The following is a 17858-nucleotide window of genomic DNA, read 5'->3' on the forward strand; positions in this document are numbered from 1 at the left end:
CGCTGAGCGGGAGCGATGGGAGAGGACTTTCTAGAAGAAGTCGCCGAAGAAGGGACGTCCATCTTGGAGGAAGCAGAGGAGGAAGAACGTTGGGTCGCCCTCTTCTTTGCAAGCGGTTGTTTTGATGGAACCCTCATGGATTTACCCGGTGTGGGAGGGACCATTGCTGAGTCGGATTGGGTCTGACGAGCTTCCTCATGAGCCCTTTTAAAGGCGATCTTCATCGCAGAGGTCGACGGAGGGGACCCGAGATGGGATCGAACCGAGGACACGGAGGCCACCGAGCTCGATGTCGAGGAAGGGCCGACCCGACCGGAACGAGTCGACATAGTAGCCGTGGTGAGTGTGCACGGCGGTTTGGCGGCTTTAGCCGTTTTGGAGGCTCTGGACGCCCTGGACGAGACCGAGGGAGCTTTAGCTGTCGGAGCCGACATCGATCTCGGGTTGAGCGACGGCTTCGTGCCCGAAGTCGACGGAACGGGCTCAGGGGCAAGCGATTTTTCGTAGAGCGCCGCTCTAAGCCTCGCGGCTCTATTCTTCCTAGCCTAAGCCGTCAGGGCTAGGCAGAAACGGCAGGTACCGACGACATGTGCCTCCCCGAGGCAGAAGAGGCACTTGGCGTGGCCGTCGGAATCAGGAATTTTAGCGGCACACTGAGTGCAGCGCTTGAAGCGAGTCGTAGACATGAGAGTCCGAAGTGAACCTTGCGGCGGAAAAAAAGGAACTGGGGAGCGGGCGCCGAGGGCTGCCTTATATGCCCTCCGGGGACGGAGGGGTGTGGCTACCGCCAAAATTTAAACTTCAGCTTGGGAAGAGTTTCCGTTGGAACCTGCGCAGGCGCAGCCTCTCCATTAGTGTGCATTCACAGAGTACACGAAGAAAAAGGTAAAAAAACATCTGGGGACCCCAGGTTGAGAACCACTGCTCTACAGCATATTTCAATAATAAAATAAGAATATACACATATAAGTCCTCAACATACAGCTTCACTGGTTAAAAACTGGGGGCCTGTTTGTTGCTATTTCTTCTTCCATCTGTACACCATTCTTCTTTAAAAATCCCATGTTATTTATTTCCCACTACTTGAAACCAGCATTGAAAAATAGAAACAACAACAAAAGATTGCAGCAGGGAGAGCTGTTCACTATTATAGTCAGTTAGCATCTTCCTTTGCAGGATATTGCATCCTCCTCCCCTTTCCACTGGCTTTTCATCCCCCCCCCCCACACACACACAGCAGCTCAAAAGTTCAGTGGCCACTGTGAGAACTCTGTGTTTGGGGGAATGACACCACTTAATCCCCCCCCCCCCCACACACACACACACATTGTGTATGTGTGAGCTTTACATGGGAGGGAAGTCTTTCAACCCTGCTGATAACTTACTCATCATAATGGTGTCATTTTAATTAGATGAGAACTGGCGCTCACATCTGAATATCAAAAATAATGACAACAAGAATATCCTTCAAAACAATGTAGCATGTATGTGGAACAGCAGGGAAAACCTTCTGAGATCTTCTTTCTCAGATAGAAGTCTGAAGAAGCTTGATGCACTGAAGGAGGGATGGACAACACATCCTGAAGGTGCAAATTGGTTTACTTATCAGCCAGCAAACTTTCATAGCTGTCCCTTCTCAGATAAGACAGTGTAACAATGGAGAAGAGCACTTTTAACTCCAGAGGAATTTCGAGAGCCTTTGAAGTATGGATTTGATCAGTTGTCAGCCAACTTTATCAGTACTTTTAAAGCCCTTCTTATTCAAGAAGGTAACTATACCAATAGAGACTTGTAGTGGTTTGAGTGCTGGAACCTTAGTTTGAGGCTAATTGTGACCTCAAGTCACACAGCCTCAAAAGGAAGGCAAGGGCAAACCCTTTCTGAACCAATCTGAAGAAGAAGACTTCATGATAGGGTTAGAAATGACTTGAAGGCAAAGAGCAACAAAATGTACAAAAGGAGAAAGTCACCTTGAAAAGGATGGGCTTTGAGGATGCCTTCTGATCCGAACAGCAATACAGCAATACCCTCTTGAAGGGGTTCATTGGAAAACTTTCAGTCAGAATCAACTTCTAAATCTCCAGAGTACCCCTTGTGCATGAAGAGAGAGAGCTGCTAATGTGTGTTAAACAAACAAACAAACCACTTCTTCAATTTGCCCATATCACTTCTCGTAATGAGTGGCTCTCTAGTCTGAACAGTAGAAATAAAAAAATATTCATATGATTGACAAAAAACCCCAAAGAAATTATTTTAACATTTTGGCATTTATCAGTAAGTAAGAAAGGCTAGGCATTTAAAACTTAAGTTATTCTCACTACAGTAGAGTCTCACTTATCCAACATAAACGGGCCGGCAGAATCTTGGATAAGCAAAAATGTCGGATAATAAGGAGGGATTAAGGAAAAGCCTATTAAACGTCAAATTGTGTTATGATTTTACAAATTAAGCACCAAAACATCATGTTTTACAAAAAATTGTCAGAAAAAGCAGTTCAATACACAGTAACGTTATGTAGTAATTACTGTATTTACGAATTTAGCACCAAAATATTGCAAAGTATTGAAAACATTGACTACAAAAATACTGACTACTAAAAGCCAAACTGCGTTGGATAATCCAGAATGTTGGATAAGTGAAGGTTGGATAAGCGAGATTCTACTGTATATTGAAAGAGAACAACTTCCTGGGGTGAAGTAAAAAAGGACCTGAAGGCAACACATAGGTTTAGTAGTTTATAAGCCAATTTTGTTAATGCTATAAATAATGTGGGGGAATTAATCTGTGTTAAAAAAATTCTACATCCGTCTTTTGTTTCTTATTTGTGGGTTTTGTTTGTCTATTTTTGATAGACACTGAGTCTGGACAATAGATTTTCCTCATGGGAAGAACTGATTTCTACTCAATTGAACAAGCATCGTATTTGTAATGCCAAGAGCTGCAGTTCACAGCATGAATTCAAAAATAGAAAAAACTAGATGCACAGACTTTAGGTCCTTAACGTTACCATTTGGAAACTTTTAGAAGCATTTAAAAAAATAGAAATGTATATTTAAGTATGCACATATCATTATGGTTTAATCAGTTTCAAAATTAAAATTATCCTTCTGTTCTACGACCTACATTTTGGAACATACTACAAAAAAAAAACAAAGAAGTTGCCTTGGAAAAGCTGAAGTAAATTAGAAAGGCTTCTTTCTTAAACATGGTGAAGTCATACAGTTTTCCACATGCTGTTAAAACTTCTTTTACTGAGATTTTGCTAGTGTTCCTTTAAAAGAGAGAGAAAACAATACCTGCCACCCTATTCTATGGAAATGTTGCTAGTCTTCAAATAATGTTTCTCAAGAGCCCTTTAATCAATTTAATTGCCACCTCCAATGAGAAAGTCTTGCAGGAGTCCCATTATTTGCAATAGGCAAAAGGTTGCTAGCTGAAGTACATGGAAAGATTTACTTCCAAGTGGTCACCTACTTAGATCAAACAGTAAATCACTGACTCTTGTTATGGTGTTTGTTTAGGTGGCAGCAGTTTAGCTGGCCAAGTCTCAATGGCCCCTTACTGAGCTCTCAGTGTGTGTGGCCCATTTTGCTCTGCAGCTGCTTTGACACACAAGCCCCACTGTGTACCAAGTCTATTGTTATTTTAATGTAATTCTCAACAGCTTAATTTGCCCTTACCAGTCCTAGGGCATTTCTGAAGAGCAGCATGTTAAAACTCTATAAGCAAGCATACCTACTTTAAAAGACAAAAGAAATTAGTAAAAGATAATTTGATGACTTGAGCTGTAATTTACACAAATCTTGGATACACTACTGTCCCATGACCTTTGGTTGCAGGTTCAAAACAGAGTAATCCACAGAAACCTAGGCAGTGTCATATATCTGTTTTATTTCTTCATTAAATGTTTTCAAACAAAAAAAAGGGGGTTCATTTGAATTTGCTATCAGCTAAAACAATGGGCTAACCCAACTCTATATATTCCTTGCCTAAGAAAACCCTATGAAATTCATGTGGTCACCATAAGACAACAAGTAACCCGGACTCAGAAATCGCAGGGACACATCCATGTTTTATGATGTTATAACAGTCCACCTATACTAAACAATTTATTTCTAATTAAAACATTTTTAATTCTTCTTGGGATGAGAGTACTGACAAATCTTGATAAAATAGTGAAGAATAGAGACATCACACTGGCAATGAAGGTCCGCATAGTTAAAGTAATGGTATTCCCCATAGTAACCAATGGATGCAAGAGCTGGACCATAAGGAAGGCTGAGTGAAGGAAGACAGACGCTTTTTGAACTGTGGTGATGGAGGAAATTTTTTAGTGTGCCTTGGACCATAAGAAGATCAAACCAGTCCATACTCCAGGAAATAATTCCCAACTGCTCACTGAAGGGACAAAGATGAAGTATTTTGGCCACATAATGAGAAAACAGGAAAGCTTGGAGAAGATAGTGATGCTGGGGAAAATGGAAGGAAAAAGGAAGATGGGCCGACCAAGGGCAAAATGGATGGGTGGTATCCCTGAAGTGACTGGCTTGATCTTGAAGGAGCTGGGGTTGTGACAGCTGACAGGGAGTTCTGGCATGGGCTGGTCTATGAGGTCATGAGGAGTTGGAAGCAACTGAACAAATAAACAACAACAAAAGTACTATTGTTTGTAGGAACCATATTTTAAAGCAAATCTCTAAATTCAAAGTTAAAGTCACATTTTGACTTCAGGTGACATTTTATATTGTTCTTTAGAGAGAAAGATGTTTTGTATTCTGCTTGATAGGAATTGCATAATGCTAAAATTATGCAAGGAGCCCCGGTGGCGAAGTGCGTTAAAGCACTGAGCTGGAGACCGAAAGGTCCCATGTTCAAACCCCGGGAGCAGCGTGAGCGGCCGCTATTAGCTCCAGCTCCTGCCAACCTAGCAGTTCAAAAACATGCCAATGTGAGTAGATCAATAGGTACCGCTCCGGCGGGAAGGTAACAGCACTCCATGCAGTCATGCCGGCCACATGACCTTGGAGGTGTCTACGGACAATGCCGGCTCTTCGGCTTAGAAATGGAGATGAGCACTAACCCCCAGAGTCAGACATGACTGGACTTAACATCAGGGAAAACCTTTACCTTTTAAAATTATGCTGCTTAACAGGAATGAGGTTCTGTAGCTAGAGCAGAGTTTCTCACCGTGCTCCTCCAGATATTTTGGACTTCAGATCCCATAATTCCTAGCAGCTGGTAAACTGGCTGGGATTTCTGGGAGCTGAAAAGTCCAAAACACCTGGAGAAGCACAGTTTGAGAAACACCGAGTTAGAATAACTGATGCAAGTGTACAAGTGGAGTCATCATCAACAGATACAATTTAGCAACATTTTACATGGTTTGGCATTTAGAGTTACAACCCTCAGGATGCAGTATCACTAATTCATATCTGTTTAGAGAGGGACTAGAACTTATTTTTCATGCTAATCACATGGATATTGGATTAGAAAATCTAGAAAGGTAGAAAACAAAAGGTATAATGATTTGAGCATTGGACTATTCTATAGACAAAGGTTCAACCATAGAAAACCACTGATTGGACAAGCCACACTCTCCGTTTCCCCAATCAAAGGAAAACAAAGCCAAATCCTCTCTCAACAAATTTGCCATAATAACGCTATGATTATTATTATGATTATGATTATTATTAAACACACTTTAGGGTCACCATAAGTCGTTAACAACTTAAAGAGAAACAAAAACCAGCAAAGGACTATAACAATGCAAGACACACTTGCTAGGTAACTTTTGAAATCTTTCAAAACAAAAAGAAGTAAGATAGCTTGAAAAATGTCATCATATCAGGAAATTTTAAAAGAATGTTTTTAAGCAGATTAAAAGAGACATAAAACAGCCAATTAAGGTTCACTGGAATGGGCATTACACAATACTAGGCCATCACCAAAAAAACTTGCTTCCATATATACTCGATAGTTCCATATATACTCGAAGATAAGCCAAGTTTTTCAGCCCTTTTTTATCAGCTGAAAAAGTCTCCCCCGGCGTATAATTGGGTCAAGCCAAGCAGCGGAGCCTGAAGGCTATTGCTTGCAATATATGATATATTTCTCTCCTCCCTTATCAGTGTGTTTGTTTTTCCAAAGCCTCCCTTGCTCTTACCCAAGGGAATGTTTTGAAAAGGAAAATAAACCCTTGCAAGTCAGGAAGAAGAATATATATATATATATATATATATATATATATATATACCCATTAATCTTATAAAAGCATTTTTGCGTGAAATATTTGTTAATCTCTGCTACAGATATGTAGGCACTTCCCCTTGCAAGCCTTTGCAATCCCTATGTGTGTGTGTGTGTGTGTGTGCGTATGTATGTATGTATATCGAGTCAATAAGTTTTCCCAGTTTTTTATGGTAAAATTAGGTGTCTCGGCTCATATTCGGGTTGGCTTATACTCGAGTATATACGGTAATTTCTACAAATAATATAACTTAACATGGGATCTGTATTATATTATCCAAAGACACAGGGGACCCAATAAAGAAGACAATTCTCTCTTGTGCATCCCGAACAAGAGCATTTGAAAGCTTAATAACAGCATCTGACATGAGTCACAAACTAACTGGCAATGAAACTAGTGCCACATAAAACCAACAAACATGGAGGGGAAGGGTTTGATAAGATGTAATTTTACAGTTTCTGATAGTTACCGCACTATTTATACTTTTTTACTTTTTGTTTGTCATTCACATACAATAATTTTTTTAAAGTACAAAGAAATACTAAAGACAATTTTTAAATTGTTTGAAAGGCAGATTGAGAACAACACAACAAAGCAGCAGTTCAACTAAATAGTTCCTGTAGACTCCCTGGCATTGCAAGAAATATGTAACAACTGTCAAATTACTAACAATTCAATCTGCTCTACTTTTCAAATTATCTTATCTGTTTCTTTCACAAACTGTAGTTACTGAGCATTTGCATCATTATAAAGAGAGTACAAGACATTGCACGATTAGATTATATAACCCCAATTTGTCCAATTCTAATTTGTGTGATCACTTGTATAATTTAGTGCTTCACTGTAACACAACTGCTTAGAGAATTTTAATGTCCCTATATATGGACTAGCAAATCAAAGAATTCTACATGTCTATGCAGCACAGCACATAATGATGCCATAAATTGCATTTCACTGCCAATAGAGGACTATTCCTTTGAAGGGATTTTCCAGTACTTTGTCTAGTTTCAGTAGCATGACTCAATGTAGTATAATACTACTATTTCCTTCAGCAAATATTTCCAAAGACAAGCATACCAAGTGAAAATGTTTCCCAGGTATCAGTCTATGTTTTTCTTCCCTTCCCTTCATTTTAGCCCATTATCTTGGTTTTTTTCTTTTTTTGGTTCTGCTGTGGATATGTTTTGACAGACAAAATTAATTGACTTTCCTTGAAAATTTCAACTGGAGGCTTAATAGAGGTAAGTACTGGGTTACACTTCCCAGAACACCTTCTTGACTGGTATAGTCATGAAAACTAACCATATTGTTTGATATATTTCGACATGCTTATCAAGTTATTTTTAACAACCCATTACTATTAGACATGCTTCTTAAAAAGAATGTTAGCATTTTACAAGCAATGATAAAGGTACTGGTTATTGTCATAATCAGTGCACACAACTGTCAGCCTTACCAATCACATCTAGATTTCCTGGACCTATACTCTCACTCACCCATGAAGCTCACTGGGTGGCCTTGGATAAATCAGTAGGTTCTATGAAGCTAAAACACATGGTAGGATAGAAATGTGATAAATAAATGTAGCTACTCAAGTTTCTCATTCTTAAACTAATTTACTTGGAAGCATAACCTACTGCGTTTACAATTTGATTTATTTCCAATAATGTGCATTTAAAACTACAGTCTGATCACAATTAGTGCATTGCAGCTTTCGTATCACAAGTTCACAAGCAGGGTACAACTCTCAACTGTGACCTACTTGCCTAGCAAATCACTTTCTGAACCTCGTGGTTCACTGAGCTAGAACTATCCCAGTATCCGTGCAAAATGCTATTTGAATGGGGAGGGAAAAACAAGACAATAATACTGGGCAAATATACTGCAGAGAAACATTCTATCTACTTATAGGACACAAGACAGCACTTGTGGTGTTCCATAGGTTTAACATGACACCATACAAAACATTCAATAATATACTGGTTAAAACCAATATTTACAGATACAACATCCTATATTTTATTTAGTTGCCATTAAAACTTAATTTAAAATGTTTATTCTTCCATTTTGTAAACATTACTATTTACTTTTAGCTGCTCTAAATTATATGCATACTACAAGTTTTATCCTGGAGACACACTCTGCTCCCATCCATCTTTTTTTCTCAACACATACAACAAAGGATGAACCATGTGAAATTCCTTCTCCACAATTAATTTATACATTTAAGTACACTATAAAGTTATACACAAAATGAGCAAAAGTATTAATATTGTAAAATCAAAGTCATAATCTAACAGTAATACTGGAATGAGGACTTAATTACAAATTACTGTAAAAGACTCCAGGCACATGCTTCTGACACAGCTATTCTGATACTACAGAAGTACTCCCAATGGCTACATAATACTTAGAGCTACAATACCATGCCAATACCGTAGAGTCCTCGGTGCAACAACTATTCTGTAGGTAAAACAGCATGTGCTACTGAGGTGTGTGCTTCTTTCAGGTTTTTGTGAAAAATATTTGCATATATAACTTTTTAAAAACAAAATGTTTTCTTTAAACCCATGCTTATGCAATAGTTCGGTATAATTGTTCATTTTTTTTCACACAAAGTTGCAGATATCTGTGGGGAAGAGAACAATTTAAAGATGGAAAACTGGAGGAAAGGAAAAAGTTAATATGATTAGAGAGAGACACACACAGATTTATATACCTCAATGGAAGTTGAAGGAAAGAAAGGAGAGGATAAGAAAAGAAAAAGAACAGGCATAAACTTTAAACCTTCTGCAATGAAGAAATGTTTCCCTCTAAAATTTCAAGCATAAGTATATCATAAATCTGAAAGCCATTACAGATAATAACAAGTCATAGTTTGCCTCATGTGGCCAATATTTTTTTGTATACATCCAGTCAATGGTAGCCACATACAGACAAGTCTTTTTTCAAATTACACAAGATATGCAATTGTCTAAGGAATCTGAAGTCAAAATCAATAACTGTCGCTAACTCCAAAATATTAAATTCCCAGGAAAATAAATATATAAATATTTAATTATTTCAGCTACTCCCATTAATTTTATTCTGTTTTGTTTTGACTGCCTTGTCAAGGCATATATACCATCTTCATTGTTCAGACTTCAGAGAATAACAACTGCCAATACATGGTTATTTTGATAAGGATGGCTCCCTACTCAAAAATGTTTTGGAATCAAAAAGCCACATTAAAATGTATATAGATTAATAGATGTTTAAAAACATATAGATACACATAACAGCACCTCAACTTGATTTTAAAAATGAAACACTGTTTTGAGAATTAGGCATCTGTCTTTTGTAAACTTCTTCAGGGTTTAAGAAATAGCTCAACATTATCTCTATTATTTATGTACTTCTGCACATGAACTCAATTGGTGAAAAAGCATTACTTACAGATAGATCTCTTAATTTCTTTTCATAAGAAAAATGAAGGCAGTCTCCATTTGTCCCCTCTTTAGAAATATCAAAATTGTAGATATTTGAAGGTATTCCCTCAGTTAAAAACACTTTTCTAAGTTCTTCAACATATTTCTTTTGCTCCATTTCCATGTCAGCAGCCTCCCTAGAAATCTCTTCTTTAGGCACTAGAAAGAGGAAATTTGTTAGAATTAAACTTCAGAATAAAATCAATTTGATAATCAATGTTTTTTGCCAAACACACATTTTTATCTACAGTTCTGAAAGACAGTAAATTTATTTAATTTTTACAAATATATAATACTGTCACTGCATTCAAGATTTCTTCAAAAAAAAAAAAAAAAAAACCACCAGAAGAGTGATAGGTGTGATGTACACTGAACTGTCGATTACTTTATATAATTTAGCAAATACACTAAATTGTCTTTTACTTCATATAATTTACCAAATAAATTGTAATTGTTGCCCACCTCTCTTCACACCTCAAAGCGGGGCACAACAAAGTTAAAATACATACTAGGCTTGGGCCTGAATCAGTTTGAACAGAAATGATTTATAATATTCGGTGGTCCGTTTTATATAATCTCCGAAAACAGAACAGGGAGGAGGGAGCCACAAAGTCCGGCAAAACAGATTAAGAGATTTCATTGACTCCTGGAGAGGAAGGAGTTAAGTCTGCAATATACATGAGGCAGGGGTCTGCTGGGGCTCCTAGAGAAGATGGGATTATTGCAGTGTCTTTTTCTCCCTCCCCAGTAGCAGCAACGTCCATCCATTTCTTTCTAGAAAATTTCCTAGACTCCTCCTCCAGAGTGGGTCTGCTGGGAACTCACTTTCCCAGCAACACTTTCATGGGATGGTCATTGAAGAGTCTCTGAGTTCCTCTCGGAGCATGATGGGAATTGAAGTTTTTTTTCTCTCTGTTTCATAGCCAATAAAAAGCCTGGTAGTATCCATGCTGATTGGCTGAGAATGGACATAACCAATGACTACAATTCCCAGAACCCTCTCTTGTGGTTTGTCTTTTTTTTTAAGATGTTGTGGTTAAAACTTAAAATAATTCTAAAAATCAGTAGATTGGTGAATTGTTTTGAAACATGGTAGACCTGCAGTTGTAAATGGGGTCTAAAACTAAGTTAGATTTCACGCATTTAGGCCTTAAAATGACTGAGGATTGAGCCTTGAAAGTTTCCCATTGTAGCCAATGGGCCAAATCTTTGCCAAATGAAAATGGTAACACCCCTCCCAATTCGAGTAACTTCCCGGTAAACAGAATGAGAGGTCAGCCAACAATGGACCCCGAAACGGCATGCCTTTTGGTTGAATTGCACACCTTCAATACATACCATAAGATACATCGATTAAAACATACCACCACCAATAAATAAATTGTGTGTGTGTGTGTGTGTGTGTGTGTGTGTGTGTATCTATATCTAAATCTAAATCCATAATAAAAGCGAAAACCCGTATGTGGCACAGGTGTCCGCTCACATAGACAGCCTCCACAAGCAGGCTATAGTTCCCAGTGCTGAGAATCCAGCAAGTCACTCTTTTCCACTGACATTGCGGTTACAGCGAGCTCCATGAACATGCAGCCCAGCCCCTGCCAATGTCCTTCCCAAACACTACGGCCCACCACCCAAGGAATGCTTTCTTTTGGGGACCATTTCATCCTAGATTTTGCATTTTCCTCCACCACAGACAGGCATCCCAGGGTTCTCCATTGGTGTGGAATTTGCATGGCCCCGCCCACTGCCCTTCCCTTTCAAATCTATCTGCATAACAAACAGAGCAGAACTGAGCAGCAACTAAACTTACTGGAGGAGTTTGGGAATTGACTGCACATGGTGGAAGTTGTAGTTCACCCTGCATCAAGTCAGAGCACTGTCACTCCTACTGGGGAATTTAGAGGAGTTGTAGTTCACCTACACCCAGAATGCTATGAACCCAAACAATGATGGGTCTGGACCAAACTTGCCATTCATACCTGATATGCCCTGATTTGAATACTGGTGGGTTTGGAGGGGAATTGGCCTGAACATTTGGGAGTAGTAGGTACTGGGATTTATAGTTCACCTGCAATGAATGAGCACTTTGAACCCTACCGATGATGGACCAGGACCACACTTGGCACACAGAGCCCCCATAACCAATACAACATATTGGACAAGTTTGGGGAAAAGGGAGTTATAGTTCACCTGCATCCAGAGAAACAGAGACCCCCACCGACAATGGACCAGGACCACATTTCGCACAGAGAAGCCTCACGATCTACTGAACATACTGCAGGTGTTTGTGGGAAGGGGCCTTGATTTTGGGAGTTGTAGTTCACTCCCATCGAGAGAGTACTGTAGCACACCTGGTACACAGGCCCAAAATGGCCAACTTATAATACTGGCAGGGTTTGGGGAGGGCTGAGCCACAATTCTGGGAATTGTAGTTCACCCACTCCAAATAGAATACATAACATTGAAAGACAAATAATATCATTCTCAAATGACCCAGGCACCGCCTGGTCCCCAAGCTAGTGTGTGTGTGTGTGTGTGTGTGTGTATGTATATGTGTGTGTGTGTGTGTGTGTGTGTGTGTGTATATATATATATATATATATATATATATATATATATATATATAAAAGAGTGATGGCATCACGGTGACTCACAAAACAACAAAAGTACAGGCCCCGCAACCTCGAAATTTGACAACACAACCCATCATCCATGCCTCCAGGTTGATACAACAAAAAGAAAAGAAAAACAAAGTCCTAATTAGAGGGAGAGCAATAATTTTTTTTATCCAATTGCTGCCAGTTTAGAGGGCTAATCTCTGCCCACTTCGTCCCCTAGCAACCCACTCCTAGCAAGCCAAGGGACAGCCAGGGTTCAGTTAGGGGACAGGCAGACTTAGGCTATCTAATTTGCACTGGATTATATGGCAGTGTAGACTCAAGGCCCTTCCACACAGCTATATAACCCATTTATAATCTTATATTATCTGCTTTGCACTGGATTATCTTGACTCCACACTGCCATATAATCCACTTCAGTGTGCATTTTATACAGCTGTGAAGAAGGGGCCTCATATAATCCAGTTCTAAACAGATAATATAAGATTATCAATAAACAGTAGACTCTCACTTATCCAACATAAACAGGCCGGCAGGATAAGTGAATATGTTGGATAATAATAAGGGATTAAGGAAAAGCCTATTAAACATCAAATTAGGTAATCGTTATACAAATTAAGCACCAAAACATCATATTATACAACAAATTTGACAGAAAAAGTAGTTCCATGCGCAGTAATGCTATGTAGTAATTACAGTAGAGTCTCACTTATCCAACACTCGCTTATCCAATGTTCTGGATTATCCAATGCATTTTTGTAGTCAATGTTTTCAATATATCGTGATATTTTGGTGCTAAATTCATAAATACAGTAATTACTACATAGCATTACTGTGTATTGAACTACTTTTTCTGCCAAATTTGTTGTCTAACATGATATTTTGGTGCTTCATTTGTAAAATCATAACCTAATTTGATGTTTAATAGGCTTTTCCTTAATGCCTCCTTATTATCCAACATATTCGCTTATCCAACATTCTGCCAGCCCATTTATGCTGGATAAGTGAGACTCTACTATACTGTATTTACAAATTTACCACTAAAATATCACAATGAATTTAAAACACTGACTACAAAAACATTGATTATGAAAAGGCAGACTGCGTTGGATAATCCAGAACATTGTATAAGTGAATGTTGAATAAGTGAGATTCTACTTTAATATGAAATCATTACTGGGATAGAATAATGCAGAACAATATAATCTCTAAAACCAGGACAGTAAATAAACAGGGGAATTCCACACAGGAAACAATCAGGGCCAGCTAACACCTCCCAACAAAGTATTCCCATCATCAAAGTCTGGCAAATCCTCTGTTTTCTCAGGGCCACAGACAGTAGAAGCAGATAAAATATCGCAAAGAACACCACTCTGAAAACAAGGGAATTCCAGACAGGAAACAATCAGGGCCAGCTAACGCCTCCCAACAAAAAATTCACTCAGGGAGGAAACAGCCAGGCTTTAAAGCTGCAAGGCCATTACATCCTAATCATTTTTCCTAATTGCAGCATTCATACTTGCCTCCAACAGACAAAAAAAACTAATCAGAAATAATTGTATATTCACAACCTTTAGGAAATAATATCCCCTGATGGCGCAGCGTGTTAAAGCGCTGAGCTGCTGAACTTCTGGACCGAAAGGCCGCAGGTTTGAATTGGGGGAGCGGAGAGAGCCCCCACTGTTAGCCCCAGCTTCTGCCAACCCAGAAGTTCAAAAACATGCAAATGTGAGTGCATCAATAGTTACTGCTCCGGCGGGAAGGTAACGCCACTCCATGCAGTCATCCCACATGACCTTGGAGGAGTCTACGGACAACGCCGGCTTTTCGGATTAGAAATGGAGATGAGCACCAACCCCCAGAATCAGACATGACTGGGCTTAATGTCAGGAGAAAACGTTTACCCTTTACCTTAACTACCACCAATTCCTCAATACTTTATTTCCCATACCACCAGACTTCGCCACAGCAACGCGTGGCCGGGCACAGCTAGTATATATATAAAAGAGTGATGGCATCAGGGCAGAGGACAAAACAACAAAACTACAGGCCCCCCAACCTCGAAATTTGACAACACAACCCATCATCCACAGCTCTAGGTTGATACAACAAAAAGAAAAGAAAAATAAACTCCTAATTAGAGAGAGAGGAATAATTGTTTTTATCCAATTGCTGCCAGTTACAAGGCTAAGTTCCGCCCACTTGGTCTCCTAGCAACCTACTCAGCCCAGGGGACAGGCACAGTTAGGCCTCACTTAGGCCTCTTCCACAGATTATCTAATTTGCACTGGATTATATGGCAGTGTAGACTCAAGGCCCTTCCACACAGCCATTTATAATCTTATATTATCTGCTTGGCACTGGATTATCTTGACTCCACACTGCCATATAATCCACTTCAGTGTGCATTTTATACAGCTGTGAAGAAGGGGCCTCATATAATCCAGTTCTAAGCAGATAATATAAGCTTATAAATATACAGTAGATTCTCACTTATCCAACATAACATTTAGTAGGCAGACTGCGTTGGATAATCTAGAACACTGGATAAGCGAATTTTGGATAAGTGAGATTCTACTGTAATATGAAATAATTACTGTGGTAATCCAGTCTAACCCAATTCTGCCATGGAGGACACAATCCAAGCACACCCAACAGATGGCCACCCAGCCTCTCAATAATAATAATAATAATAATAATAATAATAATAATAATAATAATAATATACAATCATAATGTTAGGAGACACCCCTAAGGATCATCCAGTTCAACTTCCTTCTACCATACAGGACAACACAAACCAAGCACTCCTGACAGATGGCCATCCAAGATCTGCACAATAATAATACAAATCGAATCACAGAATCAGACAGTTAGGAGAGACCCCCTAAAGGCCATCCAGTCCAACCCAACTCTGCCATTGGAAGATACAAGTCAAGCACTCCCAACAGATGGCCACCCAGCCTCTCAATACTAATACTAATAATAATAACATCATCATACAATCCTAAGGTTTGGAGTGACCCCTAAGGATCATCCAGATCAACTTCCTTCTACCATGCAGGAGGACACAATCCAAGCAGTCCATCCAGCCTCTACATAATAATGATGATGATGATGATAATATTAATAATAATAATAATAATAATAATAATAATAGAAGCATAGAATCCAAGAGTTTGGAGAGACCCCTAAGGGCCATCCAGCCCAACCCTTTCTACTATGCAGCAGGACACAATCCAAGCATTCACAACACATGGACAATGTATAAATACTATACAATACTACACAGGGACATAGACCCCCTCTACCCTCATCACTTTCACAGTACACAAACAACCAAATGCATACTAAACATAAAGACAACCATACAACAGACATTCAAAACCACCACTACCTCAACAAGTTCTCACCACCACCACCAGACAACGCCACAGCAACGCGTGGCCAGGCACAGCTAGTATATATATAAATACACACACACACACCCAGTGGAAGAATTAAAATACAATACAAATACATATATTAAATACAAATAGAATGTAAATTTAAAATTCACCATATAAAAGTGACTGGGTAGGCCTGCCGGAAGAGATAGGTTTTCAGTTTTGTCTTGAATGCTGACAGCTCATTTACTTGTTGAATCTCTTCTGGCAGGTCATTCTACAGTCTTGGTGGCTGATGAAAAGATCCTCTGGATTATAGTTGCCAATCAGGTTCTGTCTGCTTGGAATAAACATCCCTCAGAGGACCTAGGGGTCCAGGGCAGATTATAAGGAAGGAGGTGATCTTGTAGGTTAACCTAAATCCAAACCATGTAGGGCTTTAACGGTTATAACCAATACTTATTGTAAGCACTCCTGACTATCGCATCTATCTGAGCTGACATTTGAAGGGATGAATCCGGGAACACTCCCAAGCTGTGAGCACAATTTTTCAGGGGGAAATGTAACTCCATCCAGAACATTAAGGAAAGATCTAAGAGTGTTAATTTGTATATATCATTGTCTACATAAACTACAAAAAGTTGGGTAGAAATTCTTGAAATAAGCACATAGTAATAAATGGAAATCACCTCTCCCAGACCAAGCTGATTGGCCATCAGTGAGTATAACATCGAAGCCGGTGCCCAGATCTTTCTCCCACACTATTTGCAGAAAATAGGTGGTGCCTGGTTCTGAAAGAGGATAGATTCTTCTCACTTTCTTCTCCATTACATTCTAGTCAGCTGTTATGAAAAACAAATGGGGATAGGGAGAAAACTATTTAATATATTCCAAGTTCAAACAAAAAGATTAACATTTGAAATATGACATTGGCAAGCTACAGAACTGCACAATTCCATAAATTAATATAGATATGAAACCTGTATTTTAAAATGAGACAAAATAACTTGAAAACTTTATTTTCCCACATAACTTTCATAGCTGATATACTAAACAAAATCTGCATCTCCTTTATAATCTAAAACAGCATGTTGTGTTTTATATTCAAAAAGAAAAAGTTACACAAAACTGATAGAAACTGAAAGAAAAAAATATAAACATAATTTTCTTGAATTACCAAAGGAGGTAAGAAAAAGCACTGATTCATAATCTGTACTTCTCCAAAGTAAACATTTGCAATATACAAACTGCTCACATGCATGGCTGGATCTGGATCCAAAAAGATTTTCCCTCTTAAAAGACAGTGAAGTTCTGCTGAAAATGTTATAAAACAGCTGCACTATAAAACACATTTGAAGAGGTAGGGAACAATTCATTTAAAATAATGCTGAAAGAATAAGGCTAGATCCTGTTATTAGTTCCAAATATAACAGACCCATTGAATTTAACTTTTATAATTGTTGAAATTAACAGTCTCATCCTTTCCATTGGTCAAATTTCAATTTGTGCTAATAACTGGATTTAGCCCATGAATCAGAAATCACATTTGCAACTGGAAAAAGAAATTCAAACTAAAAATGAAAATAACATTTAACCCTGGATCGTGAATGAATTCCTGAAATAATCAAGGCAAAGATTTAAAAATGTTTTTATAATTACATATTATTTGTGTAATAAATAAGATTATCTTAAAATTTACCAAAGTAAAGTGGAAGATTGAGAGGGGAGGAATTTTGGCAAGAACATCAGAAAACAAGCAAGTATTTGCCGCACCAGTCCATTTTAGCTCTATCACATGGTTCAAGGGTATCATCATCAGAGCATTCTAAGGCTCAAGGCATCTGGAAATTAGGTATTTTCACTAACAACGCAACCATTAAGAGCAAAAATACTCTGATTTACCACTTCATCACACTTACCAAAACAAGCGTCCTGGGACACTTCGAGCCTCCTTTGGGGACGGAACTTCTTGCCAGCCATCATACAATGTCGTGTGGCTTCCAGCAAAGACCCAGCCCCCAACCGAGGTGGAAGTGTCCTTTGATGCCTCCCCCCAAACACGGGAGCCTCCAGTGCAGCCAGCACACTTCTGCCCTGTTTAGCCAATGCTTCCTCCCCGTGTGATAGGAGAAGCGTTGCT

General features: G+C 38.9%; 1 protein-coding gene across 2 annotated transcripts in view; it reads right to left on the reverse strand.

The window, feature by feature from the left end:
* The window catches only part of xrcc4 (X-ray repair cross complementing 4), a 153378-nt gene that overhangs the window by 128521 nt on the left and 6999 nt on the right, over positions 1-17858 (reverse strand). For both annotated transcript variants that reach the window (XM_008103006.3, XM_008103005.3), the window contains exons 2-3: positions 16408-16560; positions 9683-9873 (exon numbers count right to left, since the gene is read on the reverse strand). In XM_008103006.3, coding sequence (XP_008101213.2) covers positions 9683-9873; positions 16408-16546 — 330 coding nt within the window. In that variant the 5' untranslated portion in view covers positions 16547-16560. The remainder of the gene's footprint in view (positions 1-9682; positions 9874-16407; positions 16561-17858) is intronic.

Source organism: Anolis carolinensis, chromosome 2 (assembly GCF_035594765.1).
Source record: "Anolis carolinensis isolate JA03-04 chromosome 2, rAnoCar3.1.pri, whole genome shotgun sequence".
NCBI classification, from domain to species: domain Eukaryota; kingdom Metazoa; phylum Chordata; class Lepidosauria; order Squamata; family Dactyloidae; genus Anolis; species Anolis carolinensis.